Genomic DNA, 27835 nt, shown 5'->3' on the forward strand with positions numbered 1-27835 from the left:
AACACAAGGCCCGCCTGGCTGTGCACTGATCTACAACTTTGTGGCAGCTATCTGGGTTGGAACGCAGTCAACCTTAGATCTGTGGGGCCACCCTGGAGACAGCAAGGGACTGCCCCACTGTCTCGGCCCTGACTATTGGGTGCATAAACAGGAGTTAGTGAGCATGCAGGAACTGGTGTCCTAGGTGAAAGGGAAGATCAGAACGAGGTCAGCCTGTGGGGCAAGATAGTCACTGGGGATGCCAGCCCCCATGCACTTGCTGCCTCCTGTGCACGTGCCCAGAGGCAGAGCCAAGGCTGCGGAAGAAGCCCCTCACTGTCTCCAGAGCAGTCCCACAGGCCAGATCTAAGGTTGCCGTTCAGCCCAGATGGCTGCCACAAAGTCATACATCAATGCCATGTCTGCCACCAGCACCCACATGCCCCACTCGCCAGTCCAGCCTCATAGTCTGTGAGTGCTTCCCTTTGACTGGGACAATCACTGCCATCACATGGCAAAGCCACAGTCACCAGCTACACGGCCATTGGCAGTGCTGACAACCTCTCCTCCCCCTCATCCCTTCCTGGGCATAAAAGGAGGGAGAGAGGGAGGGAAGGAGGTGGGAATGACAAGAGGGGGAGGGAAAGAAAGGAAGGAGATGGGAATGACAAGGAGGGAGGGAAGGAAGGAGGGAGGGAAACAAGAAGGAAGGAAATGGGAATAAATTCCAATTCCATCTTCTTAAGTACAGGGCTCAACAGGACTGTGTCCTGAGTCTGCTACTGTTCATCTTGATGACCCACGACTGATGTACCTAATCTGCTACGAATCATATTGTGAAGTATGCAGATGACATGGGATGACAATGAAGATGCTTATAGGGAAGAGATGAAGGCTCTGCTGGACTGGTGCAATAAAAGTAACCTGGTTCTAAATGTTGATAAAACAAAGGAGATCATTGTAGATTTCAGAAAGAGCCAGCATAGTCATACTCCACTCGGTATCAAGTATGCAGCTGTACAGGTGGTCAATAGTATTAAGTATCTGGGGATGCAGATATCTAACAATCTGAACTGGTCTCTCCACAGGTCATCTTTAGTGAAGCATGCAAACCAGTGTCTGCATTTCCTGCATCAGGTGAGGAGAGCACATCTTTCTCCTTTTGTCCGCGCCACTTTTTACAGAAGCATGATTGAAAGCATTTTTTTTTTATTGAAAATTTTTTAAAATTTTACAAAAACAAAACAACCCTTCCCCAAACCTCCCCAACCCTCCCATTCCCTCCCCCGACCTTCCCAGAGCTGAATATAGGCTTAATTAAAATTTCTTCAAAAAATCTTAAAAAAGATATAAACCATGAATAAATCTAAATACATTAATTAAACAAATTATAAAATAATTAACAATAATATATATATAGAAAAACATAAATACCAAGAGAAAAATACTTAAAAGAAAAAAGAAGAAAAAAGAAGAAAAAAGAAGAAAAAAGAAAAAGATAAAAGAAAATATAATAAAAGTAAAAAGTAAAAATAAAAAGAAAATAAAATCTATAAAATATTTTAAATTTTAAATATTAAATATAAGATTAAAAAACTAAATAATATTTTTTTATATCCAACTTATGTTGTATAAAATCTATCCATTTTTTCCATACCGCAAAATACTTCTCTTGCGATTGATCCTTCAAGAAAGCCGAAATCTTTGCCATTTCCGCCAAATAAGAAACTTTAAAAAACCATTCTTGCAAAGTAGGCAAAGATTCCTTCTTCCAACATTGCCCTACTAACCACCTTGCGGCTGTAATTAAATTTAACATCAATGTAGTCTCTTTAGTATCACAATCAGTAACAATACCTAACAAAAACAATTGTGGGGTAAATTTTACCCTCCTTCTAAAAATTCTTTGAATATTCCACCATAGCTTAATCCCAAAAGCTTTTATATTTTTACACGACCACCAGATATGATAGTAAGTAGCATCCAAACATCCGCATCTCCAACATTTAGGCTGTAAGTCAGGATACATTCAAGACATTTTTTGTGGATCAAGGTGCCATCTATAAAACATTTTGTAAAAATTCTCCCTTAAGTTTTGGGCTTGATTGAAAGCATTTTAACAAACTGCATCACTGTCTGGTTTGGGGGCAGCAGAGCCTCAGATAGAAGAGTCCATACAGAGAATGGTAAGGATAGCTGAGAAGCTCATAGGAAGATCGCTCCCTGGTATTCAGGATGCTGCTTATAAGCGCTATGTGCTTAGAGCTCAAAGCATTGTTAGAGAACCTACACATCCACTTTACAGTCTGTTTCTGTTGCTTCCCTCTGGGAGAAGGTTTTGAAATATTTCTAGCAGGACTATCTGATTCTGTAATAGTTTTGTTCCCTATGCCATCCGTCTGGTAAACTCGCAAGATTTGTTTTTCTTGCCATGCACATGTATACATAACCCGAACTAGACTGTTGTTTCTCTGTCATATAATATATGTAGGTATATGCATAATTCTGTATTTATTTATTTATTTATTTATTTGTGTCATATTTATGTAGTATACATAAATATGACACAAAGGTGGTGACCCTTTGAGAGCTGAATGGAACAGTGTCATTTTAATGTATGCCGATTAGTGTACATTCAAAGTGACAATAAAGTTATTATTATTCTATTCTATTCTATTCTATTCTATTCTATTCTATTCTATTCTATTCTATTCTATTCTATTCTATTCTATGGGATGGGAAGGAGAAGCAGGGAAGGGAGGAGGGGAGGGAAGGAAGGGAGAAGGAAGGAGATGAGAATGAGAAGGACAGAGGCAGGGAAGGAAGGGGGAGGAAGGAAGGAGTTGGGAATGAGAAGGAGGGAGGCAGGGAAGGAGGGAGGGAGAAAGGAAGAAAATGGGAATGAGAAGGAAGGAGGCAGGGAGGAAGGAAGGAGGAAAGGAGGGAGATTGGAATGAGAGGGAGGGAGGGTCTGAGAGAAATCCTATCTTAGTACTTGGCCACCAGCAGCCCTGCTACCCTTTCAACATCCCTTTGTCCACTCCCCCTGGTGGTCTCCCATCCTATCACTGAGGATGCTTTGGTTACAAAGCCTCACATGGAGCAGAGTGGACCTCCCTCTGATCCATACACTTTGCCCCCCCCCGTACCCGCCATAAACAACTTGGCCAAGGAAAGCGAGCACAGCAGCAACAGCCACAAGGAGGAAGTAAGGGCAGCCTGGCACCCCCTCGGGGAAGACAGGTTGGATTGGGCTGGGCTGCAGGGTCCCAATGTCCCAGGAACTCAAGGGCTGGGCTGGGTACTTGCCCCCTGCTCCCCGCACCACTGTCCAGGGTCCTCTCTGTAGCCTGAGAGGGACAATGAGACTCCACTGGTGGACTAAGCTTTGGCGTTTACCCTGGTCTTGCCTTCTCTGCTGGAGACCTCCAGATCCCCCCTTCCAGCTTCACTTGCCCCCCTGCAGGAGGCAGAGAACAACACTGCTGCATGTGGAAGTGTGGAGGAGAAAGTTTGCAGGAAGCAGTTTCCTCTGAGTTCAACTTCTGCCTTGTCAGATCTCAGACAAGGAGGAGGGGGTGGCGAGAGAGTTGCATGAGAGAAGGCTGCTCCAACAAGCCAGCATCCTTACCATACACAATTGGAAATGGGATTCCCTTTTGAGAACAGCTAACCTCCCTCATGCAGGACCAGGGAGTGCTGTTCCCCTGCATCCTCCTCTTGCCCACAAACATCATCATCATCCTCACCTCCTGCTTTCTTGGGAGGGGCACCAGAAACGCCAATGATACCAGGCATTGGGAGAAGAACATCTCCTTTGGCATACTGTGCACACGCATGCATGCATGCATGCACGCGCGTGCGCACACACACACACACACACACACACCATTCCAAGCTTGGGGACTTTTATCCACATCTAAGCTTACAAACTGTCAGTCATACCTGGACTTGGGGAAATAGCCCTCTTCTTCCTCTGTGGATAAAAGTCCCAAACTTGGAATGTGATGTGTATGCTTGTGCACATGTCCTTGGCTGCCAGCAGTTTGAGGACGTAAGGAGTTTGAGATAGTGAATTGTCTCCACATTAAGTTAGCTGGAGTGACTTGTTCTGTCCTGACCCAGCCATCCCAAGTCAGCCACACCCAGTGAGCGGCATCGAGTCGGCCACGCCCACCCAACCACATCCACCTTGTCACGATGACCCATTTACTGGTCCCTTGAGGGTAACCATAATGCTGATGCGGCCCTCAATTAAATTGAATTTTACACCCCTGGGGTAACATGATTCTCCAGGAAGCATTTGAGTCCAAGAGTGTCTTTGCACAATTCCCTCTTGCCAATTATCTCACACAATCATTTGTCTTGGTAACTTGAATTATTGCAATGTACTCTACATGGGACTGTTTTGAATAATGTTTGAAGCTAAAATTTATTTAGAATGCAATAACACAGCTAATGTGCTGCCCAAGTCCCCCCTTCACACATATACATACAGCAAGAGTTCTACAGGTGTTTTCTCCTGTACAGCTCTTTTTTGAAAGCATTCCCGTTGTGCAGGTCTGGATTCCAGGTTCAGCATGGCAAGAATCACTGGGTAACTGAGTCCAATTGACAAAAAGTCCAGGAAAGCAGTCCATGATTCAAATGGGTCAGGATACACAGCAAAAGTACACTAGGCACGGCAGTTTTAAGTAAGCAATACCAGTGCAGCTCTTCATGAGAGGTGAGGTTGCCTCCTCAAGAGTAATCTAAATGACTGGCATTGTGCCAGTTTCTTCTCTGTCCTACATGTCCTTGGATTAGGAGATGTGGACTTCATCTGCTTTTTATTGCTAACAGGCAACAGCTGCTCCTTGTCCTTGCCTCCAGCCTCCTGGCGAACTTGCTGCCATTGTGGCTTGCCTTGCTCAGCCTCAGTCTGTAACTCATCAGATCAACCCAGCTGAGGCTCCCCTGTCAGGCTAGGACTTTCCAAGCCCCAATCCTGACCAACAGGTCTGCACTTTACCAACTCAAACTCACCCTCCTCCTCTGAACTTATGTCCAGAGAAGGGTGTGGGGACAGATCCATGACAGTTAGAGGATATTCCATATCTTGACATGGTCAACAATAAAAGACTACCATAATCAATGAAGAGTATGTTGAATTCATTCTGGTATTCTTTGGCTATTTCAGTCAGCATGCATGATGTCTGTTGTTCTTTGGCCTTTTAAAATCAGGCTGAATATCTGGCATGTAGGGCTCTAATCTGCATTATTTTGCTATCATATCAAATTGTACATTATTGTACAATAGTTTCATACTCTATTAAGTTTCTTATGTATGCTTAATGCTGTAAGCCACCTAAAGTTGCTTTGAAACATGATGGGTAGCAAATAAATTTAATGAATGAATGAATGAATGGATAGATAGATGGATAGATAGATAGATAGATAGATAGATAGATAGATAGATAGATAGATAGATAGATACGTAGACTGATTTCTTACATTGTTTGGCCAGATTTATTTCTAATCTGTTTTCCATAGTTTGATTAGAACCTTTGTTGATTCTTCTTCTTCTTGCCACATTTTTATAAGTATCCCATTAATTCCTGTAAACTTCCATTTGATAATGACAAAAGTACTGATTAAATTTCATATTTTAGCAATAGAGGTTCTTATATAAATAGGGAGTATTTTCAAAAGTATTTTTGATATGGCTTCCGGTGGATCTGCGCGCGCGATGGCGGCTACTTTGTAGCCGTCCTCCTGGGTAAGTGTTTGAATCGCTATGAACAGTGGACATCAGCTGTTCAGCGGTTCAAAAACCCCCTCCCGGGCAAAGGGAGGAGTAGAGAGGTGTCTGAATAGTGGTAGAGCCTCTTATGCACCCCCAAGGTTTTTTTGGGGGGGGTGAAAAGAGTGCTCCCACGGAGTTCAGACTGTCTCCGCTTCCCAGCTGCTTTTGTCCCTAGGGACAAAACAAGCCGCTGCAACCACCTCCGCGATTAAAGTTAACTGGTGAGTTTTTTTTAGAAGCAGACAGAGCTGAGTAGAGGATTTAGTTTTTGCTTTCTTGGATTTTATTTGGATTTTAAGTTCAAAGATTTATTTTTACTTTTATATTCCCTCTTTTTATTTTTTTTTCCTTTGTTGAAAGGGAAAGTAAAATGGCGATCGGCAAGCCTTTCGGTGTTTTTTTTCCGGAAGGTAGAATGGCGACCGGCAGGCTTTTTGGGGTTTCTTTTTTCCCTTTCCCTTTTTCTTTTTTTTGTTTTTTTTTGTTTTTTTTTAATGATCGGAATGGAGTGTTAGTGGAATGGATTTTTTCTATTTAATTATTCTTTTTTCTTTCTCTCTTTTCTTTTTTTTGAACTCCTTTTTTATTATAATGATCTCCTCTTGAAGGATTTTTTTTTTTGATTTTATGGAGTTAACTTCTTTTTTTCCTTTGTTTAATTTTTGCAATTTCTAAGAAGGAGTAAAGATTTTTTTAAGATGGCTCCAAAGCGTCCAGTAATCCCTACAGCTTCTAAAGTGGCTTCTTCTTTGGTGTCATCATCAGCGCAACAACCTAAATTAATAGCCTCATCTTCTTCTTTGCTACAGTCAACAATGGTGAAGGATTTGCAAGATATGATGGGAGATGTTATACTTCAAATTAGGGGAGAAATGAAAGAGATTCTAGAGGAAAACAATAAGACTTTGAGGCAAGAGATAGTTTTGGCTTTAAAAGGAGTTGCCTCTGTTCTTGAAAAGTTGAATTCTCGTGTAGAAGAAGTAGTAGAAAAAGTGGAATTGACGGAGGAAAAATTTGAAAGTATGGAAAAAGAGATGAAAAATTTTCAAGATGAGATTCTTATGCTTCAATATAAACAAATGGAATATGCTTTAAGAATCAGAGGTTTGGGTGAGTCTGTGCAAGGAGATCTGAGAGAGATGGTTGCAAAGGACTTTGCTGTGATTTTGAATAGAGAAAAAGAGGAAATACTTAGTGAAATTGAACAGACATTTAGAGTTAACTCTGTGGTGGCAGAGCAAAAGAATTTGCCAAGAGATGTGGTAATTTACTTTGGGAAAAGATCCCTGTGCAATGAAATTATACAAGCTTTTTATAAGAAGAGGTTTCAAATTGCTTCACAAAATGTTATAATTTTAAAGGAGATCCCATCTAAAATTTTAAGAAGAAGAAAGGAGTTTGCTTTTTTAGCAGACGAACTTAAAAAGAGACAAATTTTGTTTAGATGGGATGTTCCGACTGGAATGGTGGTGAATTACCTGGGGATACGTTATAGTCTTAATACTGTTTCTAAAGCAAAAGACTTTTATACTTCGGTCCTGGGGGTATGTTCATCGCCACCTATCACGTTTAAAGCTTTGGAAGATAAAAAGGCAGAATTGCAATCTGAAGTGCTTACACTTATGAAAATTGGGAAACTTCAGTTTGAGGGGCCTCAACAAGTAGAGATGGAGGAGCAGAAGACAACCGGTGTAACATACAATTGTAAAGAAAAGGATCAACAGAAGAAGGTCAAGGAAGTTTCACAAGTATTGGTTCCTGAATCTGCGGGAGAAGTAGGATTTATAAACTCTTTGGAGCAACCTTTAAGGGCAGAATTGCAGTGTGAAGAGCCTATATTAATTAAAAATGGGAAATTTCAGTTTGAGGGGCCTCAACAAGTCGAGATGAAAGAGCAGAGGACAACTTGTGCAACATATAAACGTAAAGAGAAAGACCAACAGAAGAAGGAGGTTAAGGAAGCCTCACAAGTATTGGTTCCTGAGTTTGTGGGAGAACCAGGACTTATAAATTTTTGGGAGCTACCTTTAAGGGCAGATTTTAAAGTACTTCTTTCGAGATTTATGGACAAGAGAGACTGATAAGGATTGTGTTTACAGTAGATGGAACTGGCTATTGGTTAAGTTTAAGTATTTAGTTTAAGTATTTAGAAGACTATTGAGATTGCGGGAGAACTAAGATTTACATACTTTTTGGAATTACCTTTAAGAGGTTTATGGATAAGAGACGGAATGTGTTTATTGTGGAGGAATTTGTTATTGGTAAAGATTTAAACAGGTATAAGGGAATTTTAATGTTTTAAGTTATGTTTATGGGATCTATTATTATTATTATTTTTTAGAGAAGCTAATTTGTTTAATTAAACGTATTTAGATTTGTTTAGGATTTATATGTTTTTTAAGTTTTTTCTTTTCTTGATAGGAGAGAAGATTATGGAGATTGAATGAAAATTTTAGATAAGAAGTTTAAATATAAGTATTTAGTTTAACTATTCAAAAGAGTATCCAGTCTTAATGGTATAATGAATGTTTATATGCTTATTTTTGTGCTCTAGAGTAAAGAAAGAGGGAGATTAGATCTTATATTGTAGGTATGGATATTTAAAGAAAGTAATGTTTAAATCTGTGTTTTGGGGATTCTATATAGAATGATGGATAATAATATAAGTACAATACTAGAAAATGTTTAAATATATTATAATGTGTGTTTAATGTTTGCAACTATTATGTTTTAGAGAAGATAATTTGTTTAATTTAAGGTATTTAGATTTGTTTAGGATTTATATGTGTTTTAAGTTTTTTTCTATTTTTTATTTTCTTTGAAAATTTTAATTAAGCCTGTACTCAGCTCTGGGAAGGTTGAGGGAGGGTATGGGAGGTTTGGGGAAGATGGGGGAGGGTACGGGAGGGTGGGGGTTTGGGGAAGGGATTTGTTTTGTAAAATTTAAAAACTTTCAATAAAAAAAGTATTTTTGATATAGGAAAAGCTGTAATATATTCAAAAAAGATATTTCTGGAAACATAACAATTTAAAGATCTATTATTAAGCAGTAATATATCTATCCTTATTTGGTACCAACATAAAATATCTTAATCATTATCTGTCTTTTCATATCTGGTTTGTAACATTCTAAAAACTAAAAAGTAGTAATTTTAGTTATGCTATTTCAAAAAAGGCAACATTTTATTAACACATAGTTTCTGTACTTGTTCAGTTTATGCCTATTATATATTTTTATTTAAGATAAATTGATCTCATTGAGCAATATTTACATACTTTAAGGATTTTTTTAATTGCAATGGAATCTGTTTAATGTGTAGTAAAATTGCCTGTTTGTATGCATGCATGCATACTGGTATCTATTTTATAATTTGTGGTAGATGATTTATGTTATGTCCTGAGCCTGCAAAAGGGCAGGCTCGGGATGTTGCAACGGTCCCGGGCAGCTGCAAGTTGCCCGGGACCAGACTGGTTGGCGCCAGCGCTCGCATGCATGCGCGAGGTGTTTAGTGCGCCTAAATGTTGCCTTTTGGCCCGGGGAAAAAGGTCCTTAAGAGAGGCTGAGAAGTCCGTGCTGCCTTGAGTTGTAACGGGGTGCTGAAGAGAAATAAAGAAGGTTACTGAACATCAAGAATGTCTCGCGTCGTCATTGCCATTAGCCAAGGACGCAACACTGGCGATGAAGGTGGGATTGCCTTGTAATTACGCAAATAATTGTAAGCTTACCCTGGAGTCCAGCACAGCGAGGAAACGGCGTTAAATTCAACAACTGCCTGCCAATACAGCTTCGTTGGAGGTAAGCTGGCTGATAGACCCTGATAGACTAAAATGGCAAAGATTGGAAAACTTTCAGAGTTTGATATTACACATCCCGAAAGATGGGAATCTTACGTGGCCCGAGCAGAAAATTATTTCAGAGTTAATCAAGTAAGAAAAGAGGGCTTAAAGGCCGCCACACTACTCTGCGTTTGTGGTCAAGATGCATTTGAAATTGCTGAAAACTTAGTAGCCCCTGCACCTCTTGAATCTGTTACCTACACAGATCTTAAGAAATTACTGAAAGAGCATTTTCAACCCAAGTAGTCTGTTATTGCTTGGAGACATAATTTTGAACAGCGGGATCAACGGGCTGGTGAATCAGCTAAAGAGTACATTGCTACATTAAGAAAGGCAGCTAAGCATTGCGAATTTAAAGACTTAGAGGAAAGACTGAGAGATAGACTTGTATGTGGACTGAGAAACAGAGATGTACAACAAAGGCTTTTTGCCAAAGAGGACATATCTTTCCAAGATGCCTTGAGAGAGGTTACTGCAGAAGAGGCAGCAAGTGGAGCAATCAAAAAAATGAGGCCCATCAAAAGCTTTCCAGAAGCTGTTTCCGTGCATCACGAGGGAGTTCAAGGAAGCTCAGAAGAGGAGCCTGATGAAGAAATAGATCATCTCTACCCAACCAAAGAAGGCAAAGAAAAGTCTTCACCTGTACCCAAGTGCTTCGGGTGTGGAGGTCGCCACAAGAGGACCGACTGCAAGTTCCGTTCTGCAATCTGTAGAGCATGTGGGAAGCAAGGCCACATAGCAGCTCTGTGTCTGGGCCGACAGAAGGTACAACCCCGAGAAGAATTGCACCTGAAAGGCACCAGGGTCCCCAGCCAAAACAGGGTGGGTTTCTGTGCTTCACGAAGAAGCATTTTTAAGACAGGCACACACAGACCACTTAAAAAGAAGCTGTCACTTAAGGTGAAATTGCAAGGAGTTCCATTGGTCACTGGATCTGCACTTTCAATCATCTCCATTCACACATTCAGAAAGATTTGTTCTGGTAGTGGTTTCCAGGCCAAGCTTAGGCCTTCTAACATAGTACTAACAGACTTCCAAAACTCCAAAGTGTGTGTTAAGGGGGAGGCCACCCTTAACGTGCAGTATAAGGATTTTGAAGGTCCACTAGATGCATTGGTAGTGGGGGGTGATCGTACGAGTCTCATAGGACTTGATTGGTTTGAGGCCCTGGGAATACAAGTAACAGGGCTCAACAGTCTGCAAACGTTAGACTTACAGGAAGTCTGCAAGGAATTTGCAGATGTATTCAGCCCTCAGTTGGGCACATACAAGAGTCCCCCAGTGTCTTTGAAATTAGACCCAACTGTCACTCCTATCAGAGTAAAGGCAAGAAAGGTACCTTTTGCCTTAAAAGGGAAAATTGATGCTGAATTGGACAAATTGATTCAGCAAGGAGTCTTAGAACCTGTTGACTCCAGTCCATGGGAAACTCCCATAGTAACGCCTCTTAAGGCTAATGGGGATATTCGCATTTGTGCAGATTACAAATGCACGCTCAATAAGGCATTACAACAACATGCCTATCCTGTGCCTATTGTCAGCCACATTCTGGCTTCCCTCAAAGGGGGGCGTATTTTTGCAAAGCTTGATTTAGCTCAGGCTTGCCAACAGTTGCCTGTGGACAAAGCTACTGCTGTGGCACAAACCATTGTAACTCATAGGGGGGGGCATTCAAGGTCAAGAGACTGCAATTTGGAGTAAACGTAGCTCCTGGAATTTTCCAAAGAGTAATGGAAAATACCTTGAGGGGTATTCCAGGGATTTGTCCCTATTTTGATGATGTCTTAATCGCTGGAGAGTCTACCCAAAATTTGGCTGAAAGATTGAGGGCTGTCCTGCTGAGGTTTTGGAAAACAGGACTCAAACTTAAAAATGACAAATGTAAAATTAGGGTGTCTTCTACAGATTTTCTGGGGTTCAGAATTGATGCCAATGGGTGATGATGCTGAGTCCAAATTAAAAGCTATCACACAAGCTCCCAGACCTAAGTCCAAAGCTGAACTGCAAGCTTTTCTGGGACTTTTGAATTTCTACAATTCATTTATTCCTAACAAGGCTGATGTAGCTGAACCACTCCATAGGCTTCTTGACAAACAAGCTGTGTGGGAATGATCACAAGCACACGAAGCAAGCTTCAATAAGATTAAGGCCTTGCTAACATCTAACAATGTGCTTGCACATTTTAATGAAACACTCCCTGTGTGCATTGCTTGTGATGCTTCCCCTTATGGCGTAGGAGCTGTACTCAGCCATCTCACACCTGATGGAACTCAGGTTCCTGTTGCATATTACTCCAGAACTTTATCATCTGCTGAGAGGAATTATGCCCAGATAGACAGGGAGGCCTTAGCTGTTGTTGCTGGAATCAAAAAATTCCATGATTTTTTATATGGCAGACATTTCACGGTCTACACTGACCATAAGCCTTTGTTGGGATTGTTTACAACTAACAAACAGACCCCTCACATTATCTCTCCCAGGATGCTCAGATGGTCAATCTTCCTGTCAGCTTATGATTTTTCTCTAATTCACAAACCGGGCAAAGAAATGGGCCATGCTGATGGCCTCAGTAGATTACCCTTACAGGTAGTTAAGGCTGACCCTGCCCCGGCAATCAATATTCTTTCAATTCAAGCACTGCCTGAGTCACCCCTTAACGCCAGGGATGTGGCTGCTGAATCAGCCACGGATCTTACACTCTCTCGAGTCTTATCTTGGATTTTGTCTGGATGGCCAGAGAGTTGTCCAGGTACTGAGTTTCAGAGTTTCTGGTTAAAAAGGAACGAGTTGTTCACCTTCCAGGGCTGTCTGCTGTGGGGTAGCAGAGTTGTCATTCCTACCTCAATGAGGTCTAGAGTCTTATGGTCCCTTCACGAGGGTCATCCTGGCATTGTTCGAATGCAGGTGCTTGCGCGCAGCCACTTGTGGTGGCCTGGGTTAGATAAGGAAATTTAGGCTAAGGTGCATGCTTGTCACCTTTGTCAATGCTCACGCCCAGAAATGCCTCAGGCTCCCGTACATAGGTGGGAGGAAACACAGTTTCCATGGTCTAGGGTGCACATTGACTACGCTGGGCCCTTTCAGGGTCAATTCTTCTTGGTCCTGGTTGATAGCTATTCAAAATGGCTTGAGGTTGTACCTGTCTCGTCCACCACCACTGCAAAGACTATCCAAATACCGCGGGGAATTTTTGCTGCACATGGGCTTCCGGATGTTTTGATGTCTGACAATGGCCCTCAATTCACTTCTTCCGAATTCCAAGCTTTCTTACAGGCCAACATGATTCGTCATGCCACTTCTGCTCCTTTCCACCCTTCCACCAACGGGATGGCTAAACGGATGGTCCACATCACCAAGGATGCTTTAAAGAGACTTACCTATGGGGACTGGCATCACAGGTTGGTTGACTTCCTCCTTTCATACCGCACTACACCTTCCACTTCTACCGGGAGGAGCCCAGCTGAACTTCGTTGGGGGAGCAAACTTATTACTAAACTTGACCGGTTGCATCCGGACAGACTGCCGCCTAGGGGTACACAGCCCAGGGCACCGTGGCAATTGCAAGTGGGTGCCCCTGTATGGACCCGTAACTACGGGCCAGGCCATTTATGGGTTCCTGCCACTGTTTGCAAAGTTACAGGCCCTTTGTCTTATGAGGTCTCCTTGGAAGACGGCCGCATCCTGCGACGGCATATTGACCAGCTGTGTACAAGGCTGAACTCACCTGCAGAGACTCCTGGTTCTTTTCCAGGGGGGGAAGGGGACCCTTACGGGCAAAGGGAAGGGTGTTGGCAGCATTCAGACTCTCACAGTGAGGCCACAGAGGGCCTGTCGCATGATTCCACGAATGTTCCAAACAGGAATTCAAGGGAACCAGTTAGTGCACAAGCTACAGCATAGACTCCAGCCAGGGAGTCACCCCGGGGGCATAATCATTACACACATACACCTTTCAGCACTCCAGTCAGGGAGAATAACCGGGAGCATCCTAATGACTCAAACATTGCAAGAGAGCTGGCACACAATCAATACAAGTGGCCCAACACAGCCACAGTCCCCAGAGAAGGACACTGCCACAGGGAAGTGGGAGAAGAGCCAATTCTAGACATTGGACCCTCTGGTTCAACGGAGGGGGGAACTGAGTTTTGGGACAATACTGAGATAACAGACAGTCCTGCTATGGAACTGGGGAGTGGAGGAAGCCAGCCTCCCGTTAGGTCCAGTGTGGGCTTGAGAGGCCATTCAGAGCTACCCAACAATGGCAGCTTAATAGAAGGGTCAGATCGCCTGCAACTAGGCAGGTCAACCAGGTTAGAGAGAGAGCGAAGTCCTGGCCTGATGAGCCCGGTGGGCAAGCAAGCAGGCCAGGCATCAGGGCACAGTCCACAGGGGCCACCAGGGTCTGAGAAGGGGGGTGAACCTATAACCTCCACAGGACAAGGTGTACTTGTAAATAATCCAGGCCTACATAGGTCACAGAGAGATAAGAGGTCTCCCAAATATTGAAGATTTTATAACCTTACTGGCCAGGCAGAAGACTTAAGTGTATTCTGTGGAAGCCGGAAATGGGAACCCTGGAGTTAATCCCCAGCACTATAGCGTGGTACCATTTAACAAGAGTGTACACCACGCTCGTGTTGAGGTCGCGTTAAAATTGTCAATGTAGTCTTAGCCGGGGGGGAAGGGGTGTTATGTCCTGAGCCTGCAAAAGGGCAGGCTCGGGACGTTGCAATGGTCCCGGGCAGCTGCAAGTTGCCCGGGACCAGACTGGTTGGCGCCAGCGCTCGCGCGCATGCACGAGGTGTTTAGCGCGCCTAAATGTTGCCTTTTGGCCCGGGGAAAAAGGTCCTTAAGAGAGGCTGAGAAGTCCGTGCTGCCTTGAGTTGTAATGGGGCTGCTGAAGAGAAATAAAGAAGGTTACTGAAAATCAAGAATGTCTCACGTCGTCATTGCCATTAGCCGAGGACCCAACAATTTATATATACCAGGTTGTATCATATAAACAAAAGGGTATTATAATTTTAACTAGCAACATCTTGGAGAATATATAGCCTCTAGATGTAAATGCGTAGCATCCTTGATCAATGGCCCTGTTGCCTGGATCTTCTAAGTTCAACAAGGGTTTAGGGGCCACAAGTTCCCAACCCCCAATTTAGATCAATCAATATACAGTATATAGCTTAGTAGTATCTACACTAGTAATTATTAACCCTTTATTTTGCCACATTGCTTTGCCATTCTATGAATTGTAGCCCCAACATATGTGAAAGCACTGAATTGGAGAGATTAATTAACACCAGTTAGTAGCAATTCCAAGGTTTTAAATATAAATCTTTTCTAGTTTTTCCTGAAAACATTAACTTCATTCCTTTAACTATAATCTTTCTCCAAATGACTTGAATGTACCACTTTATAGATTAGCAAGGCATACTGAACTCAGTAGCATAGATTACTAAAATAAGGTTGATTGTGATAGAGTAAAACACATTTAAATGACATTTTCATGTAAAGAAAGCAGAGTACTACGGCTGCTTTCTCTCATTCCTTTTTAGCCTGAAATGTTCTGTATTGAGCTTGCATTTACACAAATCTTAGTTGTGTGGGCATGCTTTAATATAAAGCATTAGATTGCAACCATTCACCATTTTTTCCTAAATATGCTGAAAGAGCCTTTATAGGATCCTTTGACATTATAATTAATAACAGTTGTAAATAATTTAACTATTAATTAAAATAATTCAAAACAGAGTTGAGTAAATATACACTGGCCATATAGCCAGGTTGGCACCATAGGAAATATTGTTAACCATGCCAATGACCATACTCAGGACTAAAAGAATAGCTATATATCTGAACTAATTACAAAAGCTCCAAGTAATATCTCATACTATTACTTTTGCTAAAGCACTGTCTTTCCAGGATCTCTACTACAGATCGTTTTGTTTTACTTGAATTCATTTCTGTACCCAACTTTTCATCATTCTTCTGTTTAATAAATCCTTTAACATATTTTATTCAAATGACTGTTAGAGATTTTATAAATGATTAATCTCTACCAAGGTTTTGGAAAAGGAAAAATGTGTTGACTATTAAAACATGTAAGTGGAAGCCTGAAGTTTTAAATTTATTATAGCTCTGTATGTCCGAAAGATGCTTTTTCAAAAAGACAATTGGACTTTCTTGGTTTTTTTTCCTTGGAAAATGTTTCACCTCTCATCCAAGAAGCTTCTTCATTTTTGAAAAGGGATCTTTTGGACAACCATGATCTGAATTGTCGAGAATCCTCCTAGAGAGATACCTCTGTATAGATTATATCTGTTGATACTTTAATTATTAAAGCTGTGTATATTTAACCTTTAAGATGGTATTTTATCAGATTCTGCTGGCCATATCTTTTGAGTTTAAGGAAATCACACCTGTCAAAAATCTTACTTCTGTATATCTGTATAGGAACTATAGAATAAGCCTGTGCCTTCTAATTCAAAATTTGATCCACTGAATAGGGTCATTCCTATAGTCTATGGCTATACATAATAGATTAACAGAATATAAACTTTTTCATAAGGCCAAAATAGCTTAATACAGACAGCTACAGGACCACAGAAAATTTCTTCACATGACACTAGCTCCCTCAGTCAAGAAAAATAGATGAGCATCATGCCCTAGAGTCAGACATGACTGGATAAGGAAATCTTTACCTTTATATTTCTGGTACTTGTGGGGGTTTTTTTTACAGTAAATTACTATTTATAGTTTCTTCAAGACTTTTGAAGAGTAAAAGTTCAGATGTACATTTAATGTACCTCAGTAGTATGTTATTTTTTAATACTCAACCCTTTCCCCTTTCCCAAAAGAATTATTATGGGACCAGATCAACTTGAATATTTTTCACTTGCCCAGAGATCAAAAGCCTTCAAAAGAAGTGTAACAAGTGGAAATCAATCAACATAATTTTTTCTAGTATGGAGAAGGTAATAAAAAACTCCAACTAGCATTATTTGCCTACTGTAATTTTAATGAAGTTTCTCTTTTTTAAGAATGTGTAAAATTAAATCATTCTCAAAAACACAATTAAAGGGGAGGAGGTACAGGTATTCACAATTCCTGTTGTTTTATTTTATTTTTTCTATAAAGGTATAATTCCATATGTTTTACCATATAAACCAGAAAAAGTAACAGTGTCAAATATCATACATTTAAATCCTGTGGAGATCAATAGGTGTACTAGAAATATAAATATCACAGTGTCAATCAATTTTTTTTAATCTCAAAAATCTTTATAAATTATTTTCAGTTATGAGCAAACATTTCAAATGAAGAAGATGGAGAGAATTTAAAATGAACAAATTAGAGAAGTTAGGATTAAAATAATCTCATTACGATTTTGGAAATACAGTATAACCTCTGCAACATGTGATATACCTAAGAACATTTATGTATTTATCTGTATTTTAAATGACTGGCAAACACATAAAATAATTCCTCCAAGATCACATTACCTTGATTTTTACAAAATATATAAACAGAATATAAGCTAGGGAAACCATAAAAGTTGATGGGGGGGAGGGGGGAGGAGAACTTCAATCATTTGGTAACTGCATCTTTAAAACACCTGTTCTTTAAACACTTGCATTGACTCATTGGCATCTAATTTTCACATTCAAATTTCCCAAATATGTTTCAAGTACTAGAAATGAACTCAAATGTAGTGCAAACCAAGGCACTTAGAATAATCTTCTAAGACATCACTATAGAATTAAAAAAAAACATATTAGCACAAATGTAATTTTCACATTCAATTTTCCCAAATATGTTTCAAGTACTAGAAATGAACTCAAATGTAGTGCAAGCCAAGGCACTTAAGAATAATTTTCTAAGACATCACTACAGAATAAAAAAACATATTAGCAGAAATCATATGATTTTTTTCAGCAATAGTATGATAACAGACCTTCTAGTTGTAACATGGATATAACCCTCTTCAACAAAGCAATATTTTAAATTTGCAGCTAAGAACTCATTGATTTGGATAACTAAGTGTGTTTGAAGCAGCTCAGGCTATGAGGCTTTCTTCCAAACAGACAAGCTGTTAGGTAGGTTTACTATCATAACTGTAATGGTTTTCCCAAACCCACTATCGAGAGAGAGAGAGAGAGAGAGAGAGAGAGAGAGAGAGAGAGAGAGAGGGAGGGAGGGAGGGAGGGGGAGGGAGGGGGAGGGAGGGAGGGAGGGAGGGAGGGAGGGAGAGACACTCTCCCCCAACCCCAGAAATCATTCCCAGAAAATTCAACCCACAAAATATTAGATTGGAAAGAATAGAACTAATAAGAAGCTGAACATAAGAGATGTTTCACATCTATATTTTATTGATAAATTACTCTGAATTTCCTACCTGAGCTGATCATGCTGTGCATTCTTTGCTGAGCCAAGAGCTGATCGCGTCTTGAAACTCCATCTGAGAAAAAACAATTCACTCTCATAAATTGTCTGCTGCATGTTCCAATCAGTCTGCAGTTCAGCTACATGAAAGATTCATCACCAATCGTTCAGAGATGTTGGAAACAAACCTTTCTCTGGGATTTAAACAATATTCATAGTACAACTTGCCAAAATGAATATATATGAACTACTTTTATACAGACAGATTTCTAAGTTATCAATCCAGTTCCAATTATGATGAAATCCACTTCTAAGACAATTCAATTTATTACAGAAAAATAGCCTCTTTCTCTGTGTGCACGTTTGCATGTATATGTGTGCATGTGTGTCTTTGCATTTGCAAATGAGAGAAAAATAAACATTATTATGTACCTTAGTTGTGTTCTGCATTCAAAGAGCAGGTGGAAAAAAGATAAATTTCTCTTTCAATTTATTCTTAGGAATCGAATGAGAGAAACAAAGCCACTGAAATCCAAAAACTAGCTGGCATTTTCTAGGGATTGTATTCCCTATGGAATTTAGTTTCAATTACTCTCAACCCTGGCACATGTCATTATCCCTGAGTCCAATGCTTCCCCTTCCTCTTCCTCCTCCTGTTCTGTCTTTGCCTTTCTGCCTGCTTCTCTTCCTCTCTTTGGCAAAATTGGCTGGAACTAGTGAGTGCTCATTTGCATACAGATCAACAACAGCAGGGCCCTCAGGCAACAGAAATAGAACAATGGCTGGTCTGAGCCAAAAATAGGTCAAGCGTGGCCTGATGATCGGAGCCTGCATGAATGCATTTAAAAATATTTCAGCAAACCCAGCTGGCCGTTCTCCGTCTTAAAAAGCTGCAGGTCTCCAATGTAATCCCTCAGAAACAATTCTTTGTCCCAATGCCAAAGCAATGCATCTCTCTCTCTCTCTCTCTCTCTCTCTCTCTCTCTCTATATATATATATATATATATATATGCATGTATGTTTACATTTTAAATCTGCTTATGCATGTGATGGAGAGAGATCAGTATTTCCCTCTGGTGGATGCTGTTTTGACAAAGAAGTACAGAGGAAATAGATCTGTGCAAGTTCAGAAATAACACTCTGGAAGCTTCTTTTATTTTTATTTTTTTATTTTTATTTTTTATTTTTAAACCAACAAAACGAAATGAAACAAAACATAACACACATACATACATAGTATATACTCCTCCTCTTTTTTTAACAGCAATTACGTAATGGTAATCTTCTATTATTTATATTTCTCCCCCTTATTCTTCTTTAGAATATTTGTCCTTATTGCCCCGTTGTTTCTTATTTATATTTTTCTTCCTTCATACTCTACTTCTTACTAAGAATAATTCATATTATTATTATACATTATTATACACACATTTTCCACTTTTGACCTTTCCATATTTATTCTCCTCTATTATTTCTAGTCTCCCACCAGTCATACCACTTGTTCCATGTTAGATAGTACTCTGTGTCTTCCTTTTCTTTTATCTCTTTTGTTAATTTGTCCATCTCAGCACAGTCCAGGAATTTTCTTACCACTTCTTCCTCTGATGGTATATTCTCGTTTTTCCAGCACTGTGCATATGCTATTCTTGCCACCGTTATTATATGTAAAATTAAGTTCCATATTTCTTTACTATATTTTCTGTTTAAAATACTCAGCAAAAAGATCTCTGGTTTCCAGTCTATGAGTTGGTCTATTATTTCTTCAATCCATCTTCTTATTGTAGTCCAATATTTTTTCGCAACTGGGCATGTCCACCATAAATGATAATATGTTCCATGTACTTTTTTACATTTCCAGCATGTTAGCGAGTTGTTCTGGAACATCTTGGCAAGCTTTGTTGGTGGAAGATGCCATCTGTAAAACATCTTCAACTGGTTTTCCTTGAATGCCGTTGACATAGTCAATTTTATGTTTATTTCCCATATTTTTTCCCATTTCTCCAATTCTATATTATATTCAAAAAATTTTGCCCATCTAATCATTGCATATTTGACAACCTCATCTTCCATTTTATATCTCAATAGGTATTTGTATAAATTGCTAATTAATTTTATTTCTGTTCCATGTATAATTTTATCCAATCCTTGCGGCTCTTTTTGTATTTCATATAATTTTTTGTCCTCTGTATATTTAGACTGAATTTGTGCAAATGTCCACCAGTCAATCTCTCTGCCAACATCTTGTTCCAATTCTTGTTTTGTTTTCAGATTTCCCTGTTCATTTACTACTTGTATCTAATTATCTTATTTATATCCAGTAGGTTTGGGTATTTCAGAGCTTCTGTTGGGGATAACCACACTGGAATTCTTATATAATGTTTTTGTTTTATTTTTTTCCCAAGTCTGTAGCAATGCATTCCTAACTATGTGTCTTTGAAAGTATCTCTGTATTTTATGTTTTTCATCCCATAGGAATGCATGCCACCCTGCTTGCAAGTCATGTCCTTCTGTTGTTAAAACTCTAGTATTTTTCAAATCCATCCAATCTTTTAACCAAGTTAAGCTCGATGCTTGGTAGTATATTTCCCACTCTGGTAATGCCAGTCCCCCTTTATCTTTCGTATCTTGCAAGAGTTTTAATTTAATCCTGGTTTTTTTCCTTTGCCATATAAATTTAGTGACCAATTTATTTAATTCTTGAAAGAATGTTTTCCCTAATTTTATTGGAATAACATGGAACAGAAATAATATTTTTGGCAATACATTCATTTTGACCGTAGGGGTCCTGCCTAAAAATGAAATTTGCAAATTTTCCCAATTTTCTAAATCTTTTTTTATCTGGTGTAATATTTTATCATAATTGTCCTCCTTAATCGAGGAACATTTCGCTGTATGCCAGATCCCTAAATATTTTATTTTCTTGGTTATACTTATCTTTGTTTTATTTTCCAGTTCACTTTCCTGTGCCTTTGTAAGATTTTTAGTTATTAATTTGGATTTATTCTTATTAATCTTAAGTCCAGCTACCTCACCAAATTCTTCTATTTTTTGAATCAATTTAAAGCTGGTTTCTAATGGATCTTCCAAAATAAATACCAAATCATCAGCAAAGGCCTGGACCTTATATTCTTCCTTCTTAATTTTTAAACCCTTTATTTCTTGGTCCTCTCTAATTTTTGTAAGGAGCATTTCTAATGATAAAATAAATAGAAGAGGGAAAGTGGGCATCCTTGTCTTACTCCTTTGATTATATCAATTTTTCCAGTCATTTCCTCATTTATAATTACCCTAGCTGTTTGTTTAGTATATATTTTCTCAACCATCTTTCCAAATTTTGTCCCAAAATCCATATAGTACAATTGTGTTATAATAAAATTCTAATTCAGATTATCAAATGCCTTCTGGGCATCAAGAAAAAACAATGTAGCTTGTCTTTCAGGATGGACTTCATAAAATTCTAAAGTGTTCAGTATTATCATCATGTTATTTTTTATTTGTCGTGCTGGTAAAAATCCATTTTGATCTGGGTGGATGTAGTTATTCAATTTTTTTTTATCCTTTCTGCTATTATTGTTGTAAATGTCTTATAATCTGTATTCAGTAAAGAAATCGGTCTATAATTTTGAATTTGTTATAGGTCTCAGTCTTCCTTAGGAATGAGGGTGATGATTGCTTCAGTCCAAGTTGTCGGTATCTTCATCTCTTCCAGCACCTCATTGTAAAGCTCCAACATTATCCATTGTAGTGACACTTGTGTATTTTTATAAAACTCCACCGGAATTCCTCTGGGCCTGGTGATCTGTTGTTGTTTTTTTTTTGTTTTTTCAATGCTGTTTCTAATTCTATTGCAGTTATTGGTCTATTTAACATTTCCTTTTGTTCTTCAGTGATTTTGCTCATTTTTGCTGCCTCTATATATTGTTTGACTTTATCATCTGCTATATCTTCCTGATGGTATAGCTTTGAAAAGAAATTTTGTATTAATTTCTTTTTTCTTTTCGTCTATATTGTACTGTTCCACTTTCGTCTTGTAGTTGGTATATTGTTCTTTTGCCTTTTTCTTTTTTTAATTTATAGGCCAATCATCGACCAGTTTTATTTGCATTTTCGAAGTAATTTTGTTTCGCCATCCTAATTTTCTGTGCCATTTCTTTTTGTGTTATCAGGTTAATCTTGTGTTTTATAATATTCCATTTTTTCTTTTATCTTTTTATTTTGTGGGTCCTTCTGTAGATCACCTTCTATTTTTTTAAATTCTTCTTGTAATTTTCCTTGTTGAAGTCTCCTATCTTTGTTTTTCTTAAAGTTGTATGCAATTGTCAATCCCCGAATGTAAGGTTTTGTAGTATCCCACAAATTTTGTGTTGATGTCTTTTCCTTTTTATTTACCTGAAAAAATAATGTCAACTCCTTTTCTAGCATCTGTATATATTGTTTATCTTTACACAGTCTTTGATTCATTGACCATCTTTTTCTCTGTTTCTGGCCTTTCCATTTTATTATTATTGGATTGTGATCTGCCCAATCATTAAGCCCTATTTCAATTTCCTCTATCCCGTTTTGTACATCTGTTGTTGCCCAGGCCATATCGATCCTAGACCAAGATTGAATAGAATAGAACGTATATTGTTTGTCTGATCTATGTGTCTCTCTCCATATATCCTGAAGGTTGAGTTCTGTTACCATGTCAAAGAACGATTTTGGTAATATATTTTTCTTCTTTTTGTTCTTTTTACTACTCTTATAATCTTTCTTAACATCAACTATTGCATTTAAATCCCCAATCATACAAATATTTTCGTAATCCAGATCCACTAATTTCTTATGTACCTTTTTAAAAAATTCATGTTGATTATTATTTGGTGCATATACTGCCATTAATAAGATTTGTTTTTGCTCTAATTCTATTTCCAACATTAAAATTCTCTCCTCTTCATAACATTCTGGAAGCTTCTAGTCATACTGTGGTTTTTGCTTCACCCTCACACAACAAACCTGGATGTTCTATTTTTGTTTGCTGTTTCTTCTACTTTATTGCAGAGCTGACTGGCTGTACTATATAATATTTCATATTCAAACATATGGTTGGTTTTTATGAAGTAGAAAACACGGCAGCCAGAACTGGCCACTTAATTTTCTTCTCCTTGTTTTCTTAAAAACAAACTGTTCGAACTGATCTCATCCAGCAGATGTATAGCGAATGGCTAGGAAATTCACATACTGTTCAAATATAAGTAACCAAATTTATAAAATATTCAATGGCCTTAGCATGGCAGACTACTGTAATCAAAACTGAATCAGAAAATTAAGAGATGGAAGAAAAGAAAAATTAAACAATTTGGGACTACTGTAGATTTCTTCTAGAGATGCTTGAGCAAGTGAAATCTTCTGCCTCATTTGACCTGCTAGGATAATTACTAACCTATGCCTATTACCTACCGCTTTCACATTGAAATACTTTAAGGTATTTTTAACTTTCAGAAATTTGAGGCTTATTTTGTGTGATTCATTTGCTCTGTGAAGAAAATAACAGGGTGTAAAAATAATAGAGCAAAGATACCTAGTGTGCTTATAATTGGTGAAGTACATAAGTATAGCACCTATAGTGAGCTCAAAAGCAAAGCAAGGAACAAAAAAATATTTCATCTCCCTATGGGAAAAGTTATGCCACTTTTCATACTGTTGGTCACTATGGCACAATTGATATTGCTGTGGCTGGAGACAAGTGCTTTATACTTGCTCAGTTTAGTTGAGCTGGGTTTAAAGAAGGACGCTGGCTCTTTGCCTGATTAAACAATACAGATTCTTGATTCTTGGAATCTTGAGTTCTGTAAAATAAAACTCCAAACTTCTTGAGTATTTTTGTTGTGTTTATTCCTCACTTTATGCTATATTTGTCTTTTAGTTAATTTTGAATTGTTGTTGTTAATTGCGAAGTCGTGTCCGACCCGTTGCGACCCCATGGACAATGTTCCTCCAGGTCTTCCTGTCCTCTACCATCTTCTGGAGTCCATTTAAATTCACACCTACTGCTTCAGTGACTCCATCCAGCCATCTCATTCTCTGTCGTCCCCTTCTTCTATTGCCCTCAATCTTTCCCAACATTAAGCTCTTCTCCAGTGAATCCTTCCTTCTCATTAGGTGGCCAAAGTACTTGAGTTTCAACTTCAGGATCTGGCCTTCTAAAGAGCAGTCGGGGTTGATCTCTTCTAGGACTGACCGGTTTGAACGCCTTGCAGTCCAAGGGACTCGCAGGAGTCTTCTCCAGCACCATATTTCAAAGGCCTCAATTCTTTGGCGCTCAGCCTTTCTTATGGTCCAACTTTCACAGCCATACATTGCAACTGGGAAAACCATGGCCTGGACTATACGCACTTTTGTTGGCAGGGTGATGTCTCTGCTTTTTAGAATGCTGTCTAGATTTGCCATAGCTTTCCTCCCCAGGAGCAAGCGTCTTTTAATTTCTTGGCTGCAGTCCCCATCTGAGGTGATCTTGGAGCCCAGAAAAATAAAATCTGTCACTACCTCCATTTCTTCCCCATCTATTTGCCAGGAATTGAGAGGGCCGGATGCCATGATTTTGGTTTTCTTAATGTTGAGTTTCAAGCCAACTTTTGCACTCTCCTTCTTCACCCGCATCAAGAGGCTCTTTAGTTCCTCTTCACTTTCTGCCATTAGAGTGGTATCATCTGCATATCTTAGGTTGTTGATATTTCTCCCGGCAATCTTAATTCCAACTTTTGATTCATCTAGCCCTGCCTTTCTCATGATGTGCTCTGCATATAAGTTAAATAGGCAGGGTGACAGTATACAGCCTTGCCGGACTCCTTTTCCAATTTTGAACCAATCAGTGGTTCCGTGTTCGGTTCTCACTGTTGCTTCTTGACCCGCATATAGGTTTCTCAAGAGACAAATGAGATGGTCTGGTACTCCCATCTCTTTAATAACTTGCCACAATTTGTTGTGATCCACACAATCAAAGGCTTTTGCATAGTCAATGAAGCAGAAGTAGATGTTTTTCTGGAACTCCCTAGCTTTCTCCATGATCCAGCGTATGTTGGCAATTTGATCTCTAGTTCCTCTGCCTCTTCGAAATCCTGCCTGTACTTCTGGTAGTTCTCGATCCACATACTGCTGGAGTCTAGCTTGTAGGATTTTAAGCATAACTTTACTAGCATGTGAAATGAGTGCAATGGTGCGATAGTTTGAACATTCTTTGGCATTGCCTTTCTTTGGAATTGGAATGTAAACTGACCTTTTCCAATCCTGTGGCCACTGTTGAGTTTTCCAAATTTGCTGGCAAATTGAGTGTAGCACTTTTACTGCATTGTCTTTTAAGATTTTGAATAGCTCAGCTGGAATACTGTCACCTCCACTAGCTTTGTTGTTGCTCAGATTTTCTAAGGCCCATTTCACTTCACATTCTAGGATGTCTGGTTCGAGGTCAGTGACCATCTCATTGTGGTTATCTGGGACGTTAAGCTCATTCTTGTATAGTTCTTCTGTGTAGTTTTGCCACCTCTTCTTAATCTCTTCTGCCTCTGTTAGGTCCCTGCCATTTTGGTCCTTTATCATGCCCATCTTTGCATGAAACGTTCCCTTCATATCTCCAATTTTCTTGAAGAGATCTCTGGTCCTCCCTATTCTGTTGTTTTCTTCTATTTCTTTGCACTGTTCATTTAAGAAGGTATTCTTATCTCTTCTAGCTATTCTCTGGAATTCTGTATTCAATTGGGTGTATCTTTCTCTTTCTCCTTTGCCTTTCGCTTCCCTTCTTTCCTCAGCTATTTGCAAAGCTTCCTCAGACAGCCATTTTGCTTTCTTGCATTTCTTTTTCTTTGGGATGGTTTTAGTTGCTACCTCTTGTACAATGTTGCGAACTTCCATCCATAGTTCTTCAGGCACTCTGTCTATCAGATCTAATTCCTTAAATCTATTTGTCACCTCTACTGTATATTCATCAGGAATATGATTTAGTTCATACCTGAGTGGCCTAGTGCTTTCCCTACTTTTTTCAATTTAAGCCTAAATTTTGCAACGAGAAGCTCATGATCTGAGCCACAGTCAGCTCCTGGTCTTGTTTTTACTGACTGTATAGAGCTTCTCCATCTTTGGCTGCAGAGCACATAGTCAATCTGATTTCTATGTTGACCGTCTGGTGATGTCCATGTGTAGAGCCGTCTCTTGGGTTGTTGGAAAAGAGTGTTTGTTATGACCATCGTATTCTCTTGACAAAATTCTATTAGCCTGTGCCCTGCTTCATTTTGTTCTCCAAGGCCAAACTTGCCTGTTATTCCCGTTATCTTTTGGCTTCCTACCTTAGCATTCCAATCCCCCATGATGATAAGGACATCATTTTTTGGTGTTAATTCTATAAGGTGCTGTAGGGTTTCATAGAACCAGTCAATTTCATCCTCTTCAGCACCAGTGGTTGGGGCATAGATTTGGACTACTGTGATATTGAATGGTTTGCCTTGGATTCGAATTGAGATCATTCTGTCATTTTGGGGATTGTATCCCAGTATTGCTTTTCCTATTCTTTTATTGACTATGAAGGCTACTCCATTTCTTCTGAGGGATTCTTGCCCACAGTACTATTTTGAATTAGTGAATCCCAAAGTGCTTTTTCCAAAAGTCAATTGGAATCATGATCTGGACTAGTAAATGTCCCTGCCTGCCATCCATTCTTTAGGCAATTTAACCTCCCCATCAAAATGGAATAATCTGGATTTTCTGGCTGAGTTTCAATAACACACTAGTTGGCCATCTTGCAGTTCTGTATGTTGTACAAAGCCAAGTTGTTTAGTTTGGAGACATGGATGTGGAGAGTGAGGTTTTCCATGTGTTGGTGTAATTTGAGGGCTAATCCACATGGAGCTCAGTTTCCATCTGTCCCGTTTGCCATTGTTCGCTCCCTAGAGACTAAAATGGATGATCTGAAACTTGACCTGGCCACAAACAAGGAGTGTGTATCAGAGGTCGTGACCCTTTGAGAGCTGTATAAAATGAAATTTCATTTTGATGTATGCCGATTGACTCTTTGATAAATTGAAAGATAAAAAGGACAAGTATAAAAATTGGAAAGAGGAGCACATAACTAGCCGAGCCTGCAAAGATGAAGTAAGGAAAGCTAAGGCTCAAAATGAACTAAGGCTTGCGACCAAAGTCAAAAATAACAAAAAAAGCTTCTTTCAACATGTAAAAAACAAGAAAAAATGAAGGAAATGATTGGTCCATTAGTGGGGGAAAGTGGCAAGAAGGTGATAAGCAACAGGGAGAAAGCAGAACTATTTAACTCGTTTTTTGCATCTGTCTTTACACAAAGGGAAAAAAACAGTCCAACCTATCAAAAACAGTACCATAAAAAACAGATTAGAAACACAAGTTAAGATAGGCAAGAAAATGGTAAGTGAGCACCTGTCCAGCCTAGATGAGTTCAAATCACCAGGACCAGATGGATTACACCCCAAGGTTCTCAAGGAACTGGCAGATGTAATCACAGAACCACTGAACTATATTTTTCAAAGATCCTGGAGCACTGGGAAATTACCAGAGGATTGGAAGAGAACTGATGTAGTTCCCATCTTCAAAAAAGGGAAAAAAAATAGATCCAGGAAACTACAGACCTATCAGCCTGACCTCAATACCGGGGAAGATTCTGGAAAAGATAACCAAACAATGAATATCTAGAGGCAAACAAAGTCATCACCAAAAGCCAACACGGGTTTGTCAAAAACAGATCATGCCATACAAATCTTATTGCATTCTTTGACCAAGTGACAAAATTAGTGGCCAGAGGAATGCTGTGAATATAATTTACTTGGACTTCAGTAAGGTATTTTATAAAGTAGATC

General features: G+C 39.2%; 1 protein-coding gene and 1 long non-coding RNA gene across 12 annotated transcripts in view; both read right to left on the reverse strand.

The window, feature by feature from the left end:
• The window catches only part of HDAC9 (histone deacetylase 9), a 347135-nt gene extending 329490 nt beyond the window's left edge, over positions 1-17645 (reverse strand). For 6 of the 11 annotated variants that reach the window (XM_039332526.1, XM_039332546.1, XM_039332536.1 and 3 more), the window contains exon 1: positions 17553-17645. In XM_039332526.1, the coding sequence (XP_039188460.1) occupies positions 17553-17568 (16 nt within the window). In that variant the 5' untranslated portion in view covers positions 17569-17645. The remainder of the gene's footprint in view (positions 1-17552) is intronic. The other 5 variants (XR_005555379.1, XM_039332577.1, XM_039332587.1 and 2 more) reach the window with 3 other exon arrangements.
• Positions 17646-17988: 343 nt separating this feature from the next.
• Positions 17989-27835, reverse strand: part of LOC120303256 — a 178454-nt gene continuing 168607 nt past the window's right edge. Inside the window, exon 4 of the long non-coding RNA XR_005555389.1 lies at positions 17989-18056. This is a non-coding gene — a long non-coding RNA (uncharacterized LOC120303256). The remainder of the gene's footprint in view (positions 18057-27835) is intronic.

This window comes from Crotalus tigris, unplaced genomic scaffold (genome assembly GCF_016545835.1).
Source record: "Crotalus tigris isolate CLP2741 ecotype Arizona unplaced genomic scaffold, ASM1654583v1 scf7180000017624.2573661763:2888555, whole genome shotgun sequence".
NCBI lineage: Eukaryota > Metazoa > Chordata > Lepidosauria > Squamata > Viperidae > Crotalus > Crotalus tigris.